The sequence below is a fragment of the Aquarana catesbeiana genome, linkage group LG11, assembly GCF_042186555.1.
Source record: "Aquarana catesbeiana isolate 2022-GZ linkage group LG11, ASM4218655v1, whole genome shotgun sequence".
Taxonomy (NCBI): domain Eukaryota; kingdom Metazoa; phylum Chordata; class Amphibia; order Anura; family Ranidae; genus Aquarana; species Aquarana catesbeiana.
In genome coordinates, this window is record NC_133334.1 from 276819269 (window position 1) to 276837312 (window position 18044).

Below are 18044 nucleotides of genomic sequence, written 5' to 3' on the forward strand. Positions count from 1 at the left end.
TGTAAGGTGGGACACAGGCATTCTCCTAGGCAGCATTTACTGAAGTAACACCAGACTGAGCATTGGGTAGCAAGGCTTTTAGCCAGACTACATTGCTCAGCGGACAGTGTTCATTTGTATACCTCACACCTTGTTGCTTTGCACTATGGGTAGAAGAGGTTCAAGCACCCCAGGAACCAGAGACACTAGGGGATCTCGTTCAGGTTCTGAGGGCCCCCTGTCGGCAGCATCCTTCCCCCCTAAAGATGGGCCAGGGACGGCTAGCCAGGGAGAGCCATCGGGGTCAGGGGCTACACCTGCTTCTGGCACTTCAGCCCCTGTATATATTACACAAGAGGTTTTTTCCTCAACCATTAATGGTCTAGAGGAAAGATTAATGGCCGTGATTACGTCTTCACTCAGTGGAAGAAAACGCACTAGGCCTTCCTCTGTTCCCCAAGACCCTCAGACAGAGGAGCTCTGGGATAAAGGAGATGAATCCCTTTCAGAGGATCAGGATGGGATGGATGATTCCTCTTCGGAGGATTCAGGTGGAGAGGGACCCTCTGCGACTTCCCAAGAGGAGAAAGTCTTAGTGCAGATCCTCACTGGATTGGTCCGCTCCACATTTAAGTTGCCCATACCTGAAACTGCTAAAGAATCCTCTTCTGCTTTGGGGTCACTGAAACCTTTCCAAGCAGCACATGCTTTTCCTGTTCATACTTTACTTGAAAAGCTTATTTATTCTGAGTGGGATCACCCAGACAAACGTTTTTTTCCGCCGAGAAAGTTTTCAACACTTTATCCGATGGAAGAAAAGTTTATTAAAATGTGGGGAATACCAGCTATTGATGCCGCCATTTCCTCCATAAATAATAGCCTGACTTGTCCTGTAGACAATGCTCAGATGCTCAGGGATCCTGTAGATAAAAGGATGGAATCCCTATTGAAGGATGTTTTCTCCTTAGCAGGATCAGTGGCCCAACCTGCAATAGCAGCGATTGGAGTCTGTCAATACTTAAGAGACCATGTTAAGCAGGTCATCAAAGTATTACCTGAACAGCAGGCCCAGGGGTTTGCTAACCTTCCAGCGGCCTTATGCTTTGTGGTTGACGCCATTAGAGATTCTATCGTGCAAACCTCCCGTCTTTCACTGGGGTTGGTGCATATACGTAGAATCCTATGGTTGAAAAATTGGTCAGCCGAAGCACCATGTAAGAAGCTACTGGCTGGGTTTCCATTTCGTGGTGCAAGGTTGTTTGGAGAGGACTTGGATAACTATATCAAGAGAATCTCTTGTGGGAAAAGCACTCTCTTACCTGTCAAGAAGAAGAGTAAGCGTCCCTCTTTCAAACGGACTCTTTCCCCAGCGCCGGGGGCTTCAGCCTCCAGGCAGTCTCGACGGCCGCCTCCATCGGGGTCCAGAGACAAGAGTCAACCCCAGGGACAAAAGAAGTCCTGGGGAAAGAAGCCTACTAGGCAAAACACTAAGACCTCTGCATGAGGGGGCGCCCCCGCTCACTGGAGTGGGGGGAAGACTGCGACAATTCTCAGAGCTCTGGCAGGAGGACTTCCAGGACAGATGGGTAGTCTCCACGGTAACCTTAGGGTACAAGCTGGAGTTTCAGGAATTCCCTTCTCCTCGGTTCCTCAGATCAAATGTTCCCAGAGACCCAGAGAAGAAGCAGTCGCTCCTTCTAGCGTTAGAGCGACTTTTGTCGCAGGAGGTCATTATGATAGTTCCCGCAAAGGACCAGGGATTGGGCTTCTATTCCAACCTTTTTACGGTCCAAAAGCCAAATGGGGATGTCAGGCCCATTTTGGACTTAAGGGATCTGAACCGATTCCTAAGGATTCAATCCTTCCGCATGGAATCAATTCGAACAGTAGTTCCCACCCTGCAGGGAGGAGAATTTCTGGCATCAATAGACATCAGAGATGCATATCTGCATGTGCCCATTTTTCCTGCTCATCAGAAGTTTCTGCGCTTCGAGGTAGGAGGGCGCCATTTCCAGTTTATGGCTCTGCCCTTTGGGATAGCCACTGCACCTCGAGTGTTCACAAAGATCTTGGCTCCTCCTCTGGCCAGATTAAGGGCTCAGGGTATAGCTGTCATAGCATACCTAGACGACCTGCTCTTGATAGACCGGTCGGTAGCCTCTTTGAATGGAAACTTGAGGACCACGGTCAGGTATCTAGAACACCTGGGTTGGATCCTCAACTTAGAAAAGTCTTTCCTAAAACCAGTAAGAAGACTGGAATATTTAGGTCTGATTATACATACAAGCCAGGAGAAAATATTTCTACCCCAGGCAAAGATCACTGCTTTGAGAGAGCTGATTCTGACAGTAAGGACCAAGAAGGGTCCCTCAGTCCGCCTTTGTATGAGGCTACTAGGGAAGATGGTGTCTTCATTCGAAGCAGTTCCCTATGCTCAGTTTCACTCAAGAATGCTGCAACACAGTATTCTGTCGACCTGGAACAAGAAGGTTCAGGCATTAGACTTTCCGATGCACCTGTCGCATGCGGTGCGTCAGAGCCTCAATTGGTGGCTCATACCCGAAAACCTGCAGAAGGGGAAATCCTTTCTACCGGTTACCTGGACGGTGGTAACAACAGATGCCAGTCTGTCAGGTTGGGGAGCAGTTCTGGAACAGGCTGCGGTCCAAGGAGTATGGTCCAAGACAGAGAGGACCTTACCCATCAACATTCTGGAGATCCGGGCGATACATCTAGCTCTAAAAGCCTGGACTATCAGGCTACAGGGTTGTCCGGTCAGGATCCAGTCCGACAATGCCACAGCAGTGGCTTATGTCAATCATCAGGGAGGCACCCGGAGCCGAGCTGCTCAAAAAGAGGTGAACCAGATCTTAGTCTGGGCAGAGATGCATGTGCCATGCATATCGGCAGTTTTCATCCCGGGAATAGAGAATTGGCAGGCGGACTATCTAAGTCGCCAGCAGTTACTTCCAGGGGAATGGTCTCTGCATCCCGACGTCTTTTGGGCCATATGCCAAAGATGGGGGGTTCCAGATGTAGATCTCTTTGCATCCCGATTCAACAAAAAGATAGACAGATTTGTGGCAAGGACAAAAGATCCTCTTGCATGCGGGACGGATGCGTTGGTGATTCCGTGGCATCGGTTCTCACTGATTTACGCATTCCCGCCTATTCTGCTACTACCACGACTCCTTCACAGGATCAGGCAGGAAAGGAAGTCGGTACTTCTGGTGGCCCCCGCTTGGCCCAGAAGGACTTGGTATGCAGAAATAGTAAGGATGACGGTAGGTTCCCCGTGGACACTACCGGAACGCCCAGACCTGTTATCTCAAGGTCCAGTGTTCCATCCTGCCTTACAAACGCTAAATTTGACGGTTTGGCTATTGAGACCCACGTTCTGAAGAGTCGTGGGCTCTCAGGTCCTGTCATATCTACCTTGATTAATGCAAGGAAGCCAGCTTCCAGGATGATTTATCATAGAGTCTGGAAAGCTTATATAACCTGGTGTGAATCCAGAGGTTGGCATCCCAGGAAATATGTCATAGGTAGAATCCTTGATTTTCTACAGATGGGATTAGAGATGAAGCTGGCCTTGAGTACCATCAAGGGCCAGGTCTCTGCTTTATCAGTATTATTTCAGCGGCCACTTGCTTCGCATTCTTTGGTCCGAAACTTTATGCAGGGGGTGATGCGTCTTAATCCTCCGGTTAAAGCGCCCCTAAACCCCTGGGACTTGAATTTGGTCCTGGCTGTGTTACAGAAACGGCCTTTTGAACCAATAAGTCAGATTCCTTTGGTCTTGTTGACAAGGAAATTAATTTTTCTGGTGGCCATCTCTTCTGCTAGAAGAGTATCAGAATTAGCAGCTCTTTCCTGTAAGGAGCCTTATTTGATTATACACAAGGATAGAGTGGTACTACGCCCTCATCCTACTTTTTACCGAAGGTGGTTTCTGATTTTCATTTAAACCAAGACATTGTTCTACCTTCCTTTTTTCCAGATCCCTGTTCTCCGGAAGAGAGATCTCTACATTCGTTGGATGTAGTAAGAGCAGTTAAGGCCTATCTAGGGGCAACTACTCAGATCCGCAAGACGGATGTTTTGTTTGTGCTGCCAGAGGGTCCCAATAGAGGACAGGCAGCGTCAAAAGCTACCATTTCTAAATGGATTCGACAGTTGATCATTCAAGCTTACGGTTTGAAACAGAAGATTCCTCCGTTTCAGATCAGGGCACATTCCACAAGGGCTATTGGTGCTTCTTGGGCAGTGCATCACCGGGCCTCTATGGCTCAAATCTGCAAGGCCGCAACCTGGTCTTCAGTTCATACATTCACCAGATTCTATCAGGTGGATGTGAGAAGGCATGAGGATATCGCCTTTGGGCGTAGTGTGCTGCAGGCAGCGGTACAGGGTCCTCAGGTCTGATTGCACCCTACTTGGTCGTGGTTCCCCCCCCTCAGGTAGCATTGCTCTGGGACATCCCATCAGTAATTACTGTGGCTCTGTGTCCCGTGATGTTCGAGAAAGAAAATAGGATTTTTTAAAACAGCTTACCTGTAAAATCCTTTTCTTTCGAAGGACATCACGGGACACAGAGGTCCCACCCCTCTTCTAATACACTATATTGCTTGGCTACAAAACTGAGGTATCCCTGCAAGGGGGAGGGATTATATAGGGGGTTGAACTTCCTGATAGGGTGTGCCAGTGTCCAATCACCAGTGATACCTATATAACCCATCAGTAATTACTGTGGCTCTGTGTCCCGTGATGTCCTTCGAAAGAAAAGGATTTTACAGGTAAGCTGTTTTAAAAAATCCTATTTTTTTTACTTGCTGCTATAAAACATATTCAATAAAAAAAAAAATTGAAAAAAAATCTAATTTCTTCATAAAAATTTAGGCCAATATGTATCTTGCTACATATTTTTTGGTAAAAAATCCCAATAAGTGTATATTGATTGGTTTGTGCAAAAGTTATAGCATCTACAAACGATGGGGTATTATTTATTTATTTTTTTTACTAGTAATGGGGCGTTCAGCGACTTATAGTGGGACTGCGATATTGCAGCGGACATTCTGACACTAACTTTGCCCTATGAACAAAAAAAAAAAATATTGCCAATTTTGAGAACAAAACAATATTTTTTTGCTTTCTGCTATAAAACATATCCAGTTAAAAAAAAGTTTAAAAATCAAATTTCTTCATAAAAATTTAGGCCAATATGTATCTTGCTACATATTTTTTGGTAAAAAATAAAAAATCCCAATAAGCGTATATTGATTGGTTTGCGCAAACGTTATAGCGTCTACAAACTATGGGATATATTTCTTTATTTTAATTTTTTTTACTAGTAATGGAGGCGATCCGCGACTTATAGTGGGACTGCGATATTGCGGTGGAGATTCTGACACTTTTTGGGGATCAGTGACACTATCACAGTGATCAGTGCTAATAATATGCCCTGTCACTGTACTAAATGACACTGGCTGGGAAGGGGTTAACATCAGGGGCGATCAAAGGGTTAAATGTGTGCCTAGCCAGTGTACTACAGTGTAGGAGGTGCTTTTACTAGAGGAAGAGATGGAATTTATTCCCTGCTTTGCAGAGACACAAATTCCACCACTTCCCTCCTGTCAGAATGGGCGATCTGCTTTGTTTAAATAGGCAGATCTCAGTTCTGTGTCTCGGCCTGATGATCGGCGGGTATCGAGTCCACGGTACCCGCAGATGCGCGCCCCCAACCCGGAAGAGTCGGACCACATACATACATGTGATCCGGTGCAGAGGTGCCACCCTGTAGCAGTAAAACTGATACAGGGCAGACCCTAAGTTGTTAACCGCTTCAGCCCCGGAAGGTTTAGCTGCTCAACGACGTTACACCCAAACAAAATTGACGTCCTTTTTTTTGCCCACAAATAGAGCTCTCTTTTGGTGGTATTTGATGATCACCTCTGCAGTTTCTATTTTTTGCGCTACAAACAAAAAAAAAAGAGCGATCATTTTGAAAAAAAAAAAAAACACAATATTTTGTACTTTTTGTTAATAAATATCCCCAATTTAAAAAAAAAAAAAAAAAAAAGCAATTTTTTTCTCAGTTTAGGCCGATATGTATTCTTCTACATATTTTTGGTAATAAAAATCGCAATAAGCGTATATTGATTGGTTTGAGCAAAAGTTATAGCGCCTACAAAATAGGGGATAGATTTATGGCATTTTTATTATTATTTTTTATTTTTTACTAGTAATGGTGGCGATCTGCGAATTTTATGACACATCGGACACTTTTGACACATTTTTGGGATGATTGACAATTATACAGCGATCAGTGCTATAAAAATGCACTGATTACTATATAAATGTCACTGGCAGGGAAGAGGTTAACCCTAGGGGGGCGACCAATGGGTTAAGTGTGTTCCCTGACTGTGTGTTCTAACTGTAGGGGGAGGGGACTGACCTAGAGGGGATGATAGATCGTGGTTCCTAGCTATTTAAAGTAGAACTTCATTCTCTCAATCAACATGGACTATTTTTAATCCTCACGCTGCTAGCATTAGTGCATAGATAAAGTATAATATATTTACGTTTTATTTATATTTCTATATATATATATAGATATCTTATATCTATATATTTATAGATATATCTATAAATAGATATATCTATATATAGATATATCTATATATAGATATATAGATATATCTATATATAGATATATAGATATATCTATATATAGATATATCTATATAAATAGATATATCTATATATAGATATATCTATATATATATCTATATCTATATATAGATATATCTATATATAGATATAGATATATATATCTATATCTATATATATATATCTAGCTAGATATATATATATATATATATATCTAGCTAGATATATATATATATATATATATATATATATATATATATATCTATAGATCTATAGATAGATAGATAGATAGATATCTATATATATATATATATCTATATCTATATAGATATAGATATATATCTATATAGATATATAGATATAGATATATATCTATATATATATAGATATCTATCTATATATATATATCTATATATATAGATATAGATATATATCTATATATATATAGATATCTATCTATATATATATATCCATATATATAGATATATATATATATAGATAGATATCTATATATATATATATATATATATATATATATATATATATATATATATATATATATATATATATATATCTACACACACACACACACAGTGAAAGAAAAAAGCATTTGATCCCCTGCTGATTTTGTACGTTTGCCCACTGACAAAGAAACGATCGGTCTATAATTTTAATGGTCGGTTTATTATAACAGTGAAAGACAGGATAACAACAAAAATATCCAGAAAAACGCATTAAAAAAAAAAAAGTTATAAATGGATTCGCATTTTAATGAGTGAAATAAGTATTTGACCCCACAGAGCAGGTAAGTATAACATGCTTGTAATTTTTAAATAAAAAAAGGAAAAAAGGAGACTTTAGAATCATTTTAAACCCAAAACCAAAAATGTCATATATTGCAGCTCACCAATCATTAGATGTGGTGGCTGCATTCATTTTCTTTTTTTTTAGGCTTTTTCCCCTCTGCTCCCCCCCCCCCCCCCCCGATGATCCGTCCAGTATCACACCTCCTGTATTAGAGCGCCCCCCACTCTGGATGAAGGAGCACAGTGGGCACTTTTGAACAGCAGCATTGTACATCTACATCTGGGGCGGAGGGGAGCGATAGATGTACTAGCAGATTTAGATACACTAACAAAATGAAGCCAAACTCCAGGGTCACACTTGCATTTAAACAAGCGGTCAGAGCAGTTTTGTTGCTTTTTGGATAAAGGTTTTACATGAATAAATAAAAGTCGATCGTTGTAAGCACCCCTTGTCAGTGTTAAATGGTTTGTCTCAACACTGTTAACGGCTACATTCGCAGGGCAGCTTGTTTTTTTAAAAACAGACTTACTGGTGAAAATAAAAGAAAGAAAGCCTAAAAAAAAGAAAACTAATGCAGCCATCCCATCTAAGAATCAGAAAGCTGCAATATAAGGAATATTTGCTTTTGGGTTTATTACGGCTTTAAATTGTGGGGGGGGGAGGGGGATGGATGATCCACAGATTCATGCTCTCTCTTTGTATATACAAGTGTGTGTTTATGAATTCCGGGATCTTGAAGTGATGCACACACACCTTATATACATCTAGACATGAAGCTTGGAGCTATAATGAAAGCCGCCTTTATGATGCGGAAGGTGAACACAAGTCCATTGAATGGATACAATGAATGACATGGATGTGAGAATACAGACCTGACTTTGTCCAGAGCGAAGTGACCGTTCTCGAATATCATCTCGCCGTCCGACGTTTCTGTATGGAAAGAGCGACACGGTCACCGGGGTGTGGACACCAGCACAGGCTCTTGTTCACTCACACTGGGGGGGGGGGATTTACTAAAGGCAAATAGACGGTGCACTTTGCAAGGTGCAGTTGCTCCAGAGCTTAGTAAGGCGGCATTCACACCTGAGCGTAGCGTCTTTGAGCGCTTTTCCGGCATCTTTTCGCGTCTTGCGTGTTTCTATGCAGCGTTTTTGGGCTTTGGCTTTTTTTTTTTTTTTTTTATTAGCCAATAGAGAATCATTTGTTGCTAGGTAGTTCAGCTTTTTTAGCTTTTACATTAGCTTTTTTATCTCTTCTTTTATTATTATTATTAATTTATTAGAATGTTTTTTCGTTAGGGTAAGGGGTTCGAGTTCAGTTTAGGTTAGGATTAGGAGTTGGGGTTATGTATTATTATTTTATTTATTTTTATTTTATTTATTATTATATGAATAATAATAAATAAATGTAAAATAAATACACAAATAAATAAAAAAACAAATACATTCAATAAATTAATACTAAGTAACAATAAATAAATAATTAACCTTTAGCTTTAACCCTTACCCCTTAAAGCGGAGTTTCACCCAAAAATGAAACTTCCACTTTTCGGGAATCCTCCCCCCCTCCGGTGTCACATTTGGCACCTTTCAGAGGGGAGGGGGGAGCAGATACCTGTCTAATACAGGTATTGTGCTCCCACTACCAGGCATAGATACCCGAGTCACCCGTGGGTATCTACGCCACTTCCGGCACCTTCTCTGCCCCCCCCCCCCGGTATCTTCTGGGAGACACACAGTTCCCAGAAGACAGCAGGGACCAGTGGGTTCGCGCAGCGCGAGTTGCGCATGCGCAGTAGGGAACCAGGAAGTGAAGCCGCAAGGCTTCACTTCCTGATTCCCTTACCGAAGATGGCGGCAGCAGCACCCGAGAGCCGAGGGAGAGATCGGCTTCGGGCGCCGACATCGCGGGCGCCTTGGACAGGTAAGTGTCCTTATTTTAAAAGTCAGCAGCTGCAGTATTTGTAGTTGTTGACTTTAAAAAAATAATAATAATTTGGTGGAACTCCGCTTTAAAATAATAATAAATAACCAAACACCCCAACCCTAACACAAAATAAATAAATTATTAATATAACAACAGTAATGTATTTATTTATTTTTTATTATAATTATTAATATATTATATATTATTATAATATATTAATAATAATAAAAATAATAATGTATTTAATATTTTTTAAGGTTAGAGGTTAATTATTATTTATTAATGTATTATTACTAATTATTCATTTATTTTACTTATGTATGATGATTTTTAGCTATTTGTGTATTTATTTTACGTTTATTTAGTCATATATTATTATATTTCATTTGTTAAATTTTTCATTTGAGCAGAAAATCGCACGACAAAACGCACAAATACACACAAAAACGCGCGAATGGCATGTTTCCATTTATTTCTATGAGAATAGAAAGGCGCCAGAAACACCCAAATCTGCCCGATCCGAGCGACGAAAAAAAGCTCCAGAACTTGTTTGAGCTTCAGGCGTCATGGAGTGGATATGTGAACCGTCTCCATAGAGAATCATTGATTTATCCATTTTTTTCTCCTCCAGCGTTTTTGAGCTTCAAGCTACAAAACGCTCAGGTGTGAATGCAGCCTAAATGAGGGGAAGCTCTGCTGACTTCCATCATCCAATCATGTGCAAGTACAAATGCTGTTTTTTTTTGTTTCTTGCATGTGATTGGGTATTCTTTGCAAAGTGAAGCTTCCCCTCATTTAGTAAGCTCCTAAGCAACTGAATCTGCAAAGTGCACAGGGGTTGATTTAATAAAGGCAAATAGACTGTGCACTCTGCAAAAGGGGAAGCTCTGCTGACTTCCATCATCCAATCCTGTGCAAGCAAAAATTCAATTTTTTTTAGGCATGCACGATCTATGGGCTGCCCAAAGAAAATAGGGTTTACAAGGTTTTGCTGATAGAAAAAAAAAAAATGGACACCAAAAAACGCGTTATTTTGTCCCGATTTTGAACCACAAAGTCCGAGGACTCTCCCTCCTGATTGGCTCAGACACAGCAGCAGGCATCATTGGCTGCTGCTGCTGTCAATCGAATTCAGTAAGCCAATGAGGAGAGAGTGGGCGGGGCCAAGCCACAGCTCCATTCCTGAATGGACACACATCGCAGCGGCTCGGTTCGGAGGGAGGGGCCAGGAGCACCGGCAGGGGAAATGAGAAGAGGAGGATCGGGGCTGCTCTGTGCAAAACCATTACACAGAGGAGGTAAGTATAACATGTTTATCATCTTTAAACAAACAAATAAAATAAGACTTTAATATCACTTGAAAGGGACGCATTTTTCTTGCGCTTTTTGTAACGCAAAGGCGCTTCAAAAACTATTATTTAAAAAGTCGAATACAATTATATATAAAAATACAAATATATTTTTAAAAAACTGTCCATTTTAGTTTCGGTTTTCGCCCAAGTGCATCCTGAATTTTCATTTTTTTTTTTTTCTTTTTTTTTTCCTTGCATGTGATTGGCCATTCTTTGTAGAGTGAAGCTTCATCTCATTTACGAAGTTCTGTAACAACTGCACTTGCAAAGTGCACAGTCTATTTGCCTTTAGTAAATCCACCCTACTAGGGTAAGGGTAGAGGAGCCGCACGTGTTGTGTACTCACCATCCTCGGGCGCTGATCCCGGGTCCACACAGGCCTGGTCCCGCTCTAAGTCCCGCTCTATGCTCTGCTTCCCTCTGGACTCTGCGCTGACTCTGTGCTCTGCCTGGATGCTGAGCCGCATTGGGGTGTTCTTCACTGCAAAAGCAAAGAGAGCAGCAATGTTCACAAAAAAAATGTACAACCGTCTAGCAAATACATTTTGCAAGCAGGATGGATAAAAACCAATGATTTAAAAAAATAAATTAAAAAACAAAAATCTGATTTTTTTTCAAATTTATTTTAATAAAATGCTTTTGGAGTAAAAAGATAGTTTTCTATTCACATGACAAAAAACAGTGAATGGTTTCCTTTCATGCAGGGTGGATATAAATCAATGTTTTATTCTTTTATCCCATTGTTTTACAAATCTATGCACACTACAAATTGTACGATTGAGCCCAGGTTCACATTGGAGCGATTTGGCATTCGATTTTACATGCCAAATCGGTGGCTATTGCCGGCAATGGCACCGTCCGCTGACTTTGGATTCCCCAAAAGTAGTTCCTGTACAGGGGCGGACTGATAACTCATGGGGCCCCCGGGCAATAGGAGATTATGGGGCCACACAGTATACAATCACACAGTATACACACACACACAGTATACAATCACACAGTATACAATCACACAGTATACACAGACAGATGTAAAAAAAACACAGATTTATACATACTGTCCCTGGTTTTACTGAGGCCGGCAACCCTGATGGGGCCCCCTAGTGGCCCAGGGCCCTCGGGCAGTGCCCGAGTGGCTCAATGGTCAGTCCGCCCCTGTTCCTGTACTACTTTTGGCAACTTCGGGGGGGGGGGGGTGATTAGTATAGACGTCTGTGCAGGAACCCGCACAGATGTCTGTCAAATCGCCCCTGAAGTCGGACTACATTGCCGTGTTGAAATCAGCTGAACTCGCACGATTTCTAACCCGCAGCAATGTGAACCTAGGCTCCATCGGTTCCGATATCGCTGTTTTACTAACCTGACAGCTTATTACTCTAAATACGAAACCTGAAAGGGGCTGTAAACCTTTGTGTTTTTTCACCTTAATGCATCCTATGTACGACATCTCGGCGCTGGAGCAGCTGCGTTTCAAGGTAAGTTTCACATAATGTGCTAGTATGCCATACATACTAGCACATTATGACTTTACCTTGCAGGGGGAAAAAAACAAAAAAAACGTCCAGCCATACACCACCGTTTTCATATGCGGGCGCTACTCACGTATGCGTTCGCTTCTGCGCGCGAGCTCGCCGGGACAGGGCGCTTTAAAATTTTTTTTTTTTTTTCTTATTTATTTTTTCACTGTTTTTAAAAAAAAAAAAAATTTGGATCACTTTTATTCCTATTACAAGATATGTAAACATCCCTTGTAATAGAAAAAAGCATGACAGGTCCTCTTAAATATGAGATCTGGGGGTCAAAAAGTCCTCAGATCTCATATTTAGACTTTAATGCAAAAAAAAAAAAAAAGTCGTTTGAAAAAAATGACACAAAAAAATTGTGCCTTTAAGACAAATGGGCGGAGCTGACGTAATGACGTTGCTTCCGCCGTCCTATGGTATGGAGACGGGTGGGGGCCATCTTAGCCTCACTCGTCTCCATACCTAGGAAGTGAGAGGACCCGATCGCCTCCGCCGCTACCGGCGGCTCCGGTAAGCGGCGGAGGGCGCGGGAGAGCGGCCGGAGGGGGGGTGGGCACCTCTCCCACCGCCGATAACGGCGATCTCGCGGCAAACCCCCAGCAGAGACCACCATTATCCTGTACAGAACCGCCGGCCCTAAAGATGGATACCTCGGTTGTGGCAGCAGCTGTTGCCGTTACCGAGATATCCATCTTCAAAGTGATGACGTATATGTACAGGAGACGGTCGGTAAGTGGTTAAAAAAAGAATAAAACATATTCTTTACAATCGCTTTTAACTTTATCATAAAGGGGTTGTAAACCTTCGAGGTTTTTCACCCCAATACATTCTATGCATTAAGGTGAAAAACCTCCTGTGATGCAACAGAGCCCCCCTTTTACTTACCTGAACCCGGTCTTTCTAGGCTGCAGTTAGTAAAACTTACAGGCTTTGTCGCTTTCAATGCAGCTGAATGGACCATGATGGAGAAAACAGTAAACCTAGGAGCCCATCTTTCTGCTCTCTCCTCCTATCAGCAAGTTCCTTTTTAGTGCTGCATTAAAGGGGTTGTAAACCCTCGAGGTTTTTCACCTCCTGTGATGCAGCTGCCCCCCCCCGAGCCTCCCTTTTTACTTGAGCAAAGTCCAGAAGTAGCAGAGAGAGAAAAATATCACCACACTGAAAGAGGTCTGTGAGGAACAAACACTTTCTCCATGCTGAAAGTAACAGGTAATTGAGAGGTAAACGAGAAATCCTGGACAGCCGCACTCAAAAGTAATCTTCGATCTTTATTTAAGTATAATTAAAAAATACATGCCACAGCATCACAAAGCAGGAAAGTTGACGCGTTTCACACTGTAGTCAGTGCTTAATCATAGCTGACGAGCTATGATTAAGCACTGACTACAGTGTGAAACGCGTCAGTTTCCTGCTTTGTGATGCTTTCCTGCTTTGTGATGCTGTGCCATGTATTTTTATGATTATACTTAAATAAAGAACGAAGATTACTTTTGAGTGCGGCTGTCCAGGATTTCTCATTTACCCCTCCCTTTTTTACTTACCTGAACCTGGTCTTTCCAGGGACGGGGACGAGCACACCAGCTCCAGCCTCTGTCTCGGGTCCTGATTGGATAGATTGATAGCAGCGCAACCATTGGCTCCCGCTGCCGTCAATAAAATCCAATGAGCTGGGGGCGGGGCCGAGTCCTGCTGTCTGTGTCAGTGGATGCAGCAGCAGCAAGACACGGGAGCGCGCCCAGCACGACTCCCCATGGGGGAGAGCGGCCCTCCAACGTGGGCACTCGAAAAGAGGATGAGCCAGGGGCGCTGCTGAGGAACCCCAGAAGATGAGGATCTTCTGTGCAAAACCAACTGCACAGGAGGAGGTAAGTATAACATGTTTGTTTAAAAAAAAAAAAAGGAACCTTTAGATATCCTTTAATAAACACGATCAATCTGCGTGCGTTTGGATGCACGAGGATCTGGGAGTACACCGGTTCAGCTCACATGCAGAAAGGTTGGCGTTTTCGGATGATGGTATAGGTGTATAGTGTGCGGATTATGAGTTTTGATGAGGTGTGTCGCGTTGCTCTGAATGGTTCTTTCTGCAGCCGCCATGCAGACACAGAGCTCATTGTGCGCGCGGCTCCCCTTCTTCTAATGACACTAATGACTTGGAGGAAGTCAGGCTGCCCAGAGCAGACTCCGCTGCATTTACAAGGTGTATCAAATTGGGGGAATTAGCCCCCTCCTCCTCGCTCGCTTTACACACACCTCTCTGTTCTTGAAGTTAAATAAACACAGCCTTGGAGAGAAGAAGAAGAAGAAGGGGGGGGGGGGGGTCCCAAGACACAGAGGGGCATTCTATACCCCCCTCGGCAGCGTACAGCAACGCTCTGTATCCACTACATGGCTGCTGTTTGTGGAGCCTTCGCTGCACAGAGAACGAAAGCCAATTATACTTTTTATTTAGGAGGGGCCGCCCAGGCCAATTGGGGAAGGGGGGGGGGGACAAAGCTTTCCTTCACTTAGCCCAGTTTAACCTCTCAGGTCTCCGAAAAACAGGGGGACGTCAGCCTTGGCACGAAACCAGAGCGGGGCTGGCGAGGCGTGCCGATCACCCCCCGTGCACGTGAGCTACTGGCAAGGCTGGTGACCTCCGAACAAATACGTCTCAAGGTGCCCATAGGTGTTCTGGGCTTTAAAAAAAAAAAAAAAGGCCAAAATCTGACGCCCTCCCTGCCCCCTTGGTACACCGGGGAAGCTCATAAACCACTTTATATCCTTCAGGATTATGTACAACCACCCAAAACTGCAGATGGCAGAACGGAAAAAGGCGCAAATCTAATTCTCCATTCTAGGGAGCCCCGTGTAACCGAAATGAAAGCACGCAGACATGCAATACTTTCCGGTTTCCATAAAGGAAGAGCGCAGAGAGCTTTACTTTCTACAGCCTTGCAAATATAATTTTTTTTCAACTGCAGAGATTAAAAAGTGAACAACTAAATCACTAGATCATTAAAGTGGTTCTAAAGGCAGAAGGTTTTTTTTTACACCAATGCATTACATGCATGAAGGAAAAAAAAAACCTTCTGTGTGCAGCAGCCCCCCTATTACTTGAGCCCCCCTCTCGATCCAGCCATGTCCGTAAGAGCCTTAGCTCTCCGGGGACTTGCAACCCTGATTGGCTTTTGGCAGCAGCAGGAGCCATTGGCTCTCGCTGCTGTCAATAACAGCCAGTGAGCCAATCAGGAGACAGAGGGGGCAGGTACTCGCTACCACTTCCATGTAAGGGCGCCACTTCGCCCTACGTCATTTTCGGCCCCTTCTCCTTCTCCCCGCTGCCTTCTGGGAGACACACACAGGTCCCAGAAGACAGCGGGAACCATTCAGAAAGCACAACATGACTCGCGCATGCATAGTAGGAAACTGTAAGGCTTCACTTCCTGTTTCCATTAGTAAGGATGCCGGTGCCAGCATGACGGCTACAGCGTGGTCAGGTAATTCTGGGAGGGCGTACAATGACATCCTCCCAGAATCCCGCACCCAGAAATGTCCGTGACCGTCGGGTCCTCCGGACCCGGCGCTTCACGAGACGGGGTAAAGGGCCAATGACAGCGGCCCTTTACCACGTGTTCGCTCCGTTCAATGACAAAGCGATCAGTTGTCGACAAACCGGAGCATGTCCGGGTAAGCTCCTCCCCTCGCACCGATCGGTACAGTGTGCGAGGAGAGGAGGGAGCCGGGTGCAGCAGAGCTGTGGGCTGGATCTGAAGTGCCCACAGCGCTGATCTGTGTCCATCCATGGTTCATCCATGCCTCATATATGCCCATCTATGCTCCATCCATGGCTCATCCGTGCCCATCCATGGCTCATCCGTACCCATCCTTGGCTCATCCGTGCCCATCCATGGCTCATCCATGCTTCGTCTGTGCCCATCCATGGCTCATCCGTGCCACATCAGTGCTCATCTGTGCCCATCCATGGCTCATCCATGCTTCATCTGTGCCCATCCATGCCACATCAGTGCTCATCTGTGTCACATTCATTCACATCAGTTCTCATCCATGCCACTACAGTGCCATCACTGTCTCACAAAAGTGTAATAGGTAGTCAAATACGATTTGAAATTGATGCCCTTAGAACACCTGATGGCGCTCCCTGCATGTTGGGCCTCTGTATGTGGCCAGGCTGTGGAAAACGCCCATACATGTGGTATCGCCGTACTCAGGAGGAGTAGCAGAATATAGTTTGGGGTGTAATTTTTGCTATGTACATTTGGGGGGTATTTGTACTGCCCTGGCTTAAGAAATGAGATTTTATAACAGAAACAAAGAAAAATGCAGTTTTTTTTTTAAAAGTTGGTCTTTTTCATTTATAGTGCCAAAAAATAAGAAACCCAGCGGTGATTAAATACCACCAAAAGAAAGATCCATTTGTGTGAAAAAAAGGACAACATTTTCATATGAGTACAGTGTTGCATGACTGAGTAATTGTCATTCAAAATGTGAGAGCGCTGAAAGCTGAAAATTGGTCTGGTTAGGAAGGGGGTTCAAGTGCCCGGTGGGCAAGTGGTTAAAAGTCCGCAGCTACAGTATTTGTAGCTGCAGACTTTAAATTTTTTTTTTTAACAGGCTGGAACTCCGCTTTAATACCGCTTGAGCCTGCGTTCACACTCTTGCGATGCGAGAATCAGCATGATTTCAGTGCGGTTTCCTGCATCGAATCTCCCCTGCAGGCAGTTCACAATGCCCTCTACAGACAGCTGCGGGTGTCAATACAAAGTTAATGACACCCCCAGATCAGTGGGTCCGGACAGGAATGCGATCCGATTCCAGTGTGGCAATAGCAATTAGTATTTCAAGTGCTGGAGGTCCCTCATGTTTTATATGTTTATTACAGCACTACTTTGGACACTCATAATTGGTTAGGGTTTTCCCTTGAAGAACAAGGTTAGGACTCAGAGACTGGAATAGGGACCTGCTCCAAAGGTCAGAAGGCCTGTCCCTAGAGGTCAAGGGTCAAGAGGCGTGGCTGACCCACTCCCAACTTAGTCGGGGAATGAACAAGTCGGGGAAAGCTTCGTTTGCACAAAGCGCTTTCCCCGACTTGTTCATTCCTCGACTTAGTTGGGGTAGGCAGAACACTTCGGTGGAGGTGGGTCAGCTACACCTCTCGACCCTTGACCTCTGGGGACACGCCTTCTGACCTTTGGAGCAGGTCCCTATTCCAATCCCTGAGTCCTAACCTTGTTCTTCAAGGGAAAACCCTAACCCTAACCCCAACCAGTGCTGTAATAAACATGCAGGTTACTCCGTGAGGGACCTCCACCACTTGAAATACTAGCAGCTCACCTCCCAATGTGGACCCCTGAAGGAATAGGGTCACAAATGCTTTCCCCTACTGGGGTGTGGGTTATTGTGTCGATGGATACAATCACCAGGTTCAGCTGACAGGAAGGATCCCTCTTTCTGCGCTCCGGACTCCTCCAAGTGAATTGGGACAAGATCTCTGGTACCACGAATTTGCATGTAATAAAAAGAGTATATAGCGCTCTCTGCAAGGATATGTTTTTATTGTGTATAAAAGGAGTAAAACTTACAAACGTAGCACCGCAACACAGTGCCTGGATCCGCTGACGAAGTCCCGCCCCCTGGGACGAAATGCGTACGGACGGAAGGGAATCACGTGATGTCACCCGCGGCCATCACAGATTCACATTGTGCACGCTCGTATACCAAGCACTGGGTTGCAGTGCTATGCCTGTAATGCCGCGTACACGCGATCGGACTTCTCGTCCGAAAAAGA

The 18044-nt window shown here is 43.9% G+C and overlaps 1 protein-coding gene across 1 annotated transcript in view; it reads right to left on the bottom strand.

Annotated features, from left to right (window-relative positions):
* Positions 1 to 18044, bottom strand: part of WWP2 (WW domain containing E3 ubiquitin protein ligase 2) — a 124112-nt gene that overhangs the window by 84397 nt on the left and 21671 nt on the right. Inside the window, exons 3-4 of the mRNA XM_073605872.1 lie at positions 11080 to 11214; positions 8328 to 8385 (exon numbers count right to left, since the gene is read on the bottom strand). Of these exons, the coding sequence (XP_073461973.1) occupies positions 8328 to 8385; positions 11080 to 11214 (193 nt within the window). The remainder of the gene's footprint in view (positions 1 to 8327; positions 8386 to 11079; positions 11215 to 18044) is intronic.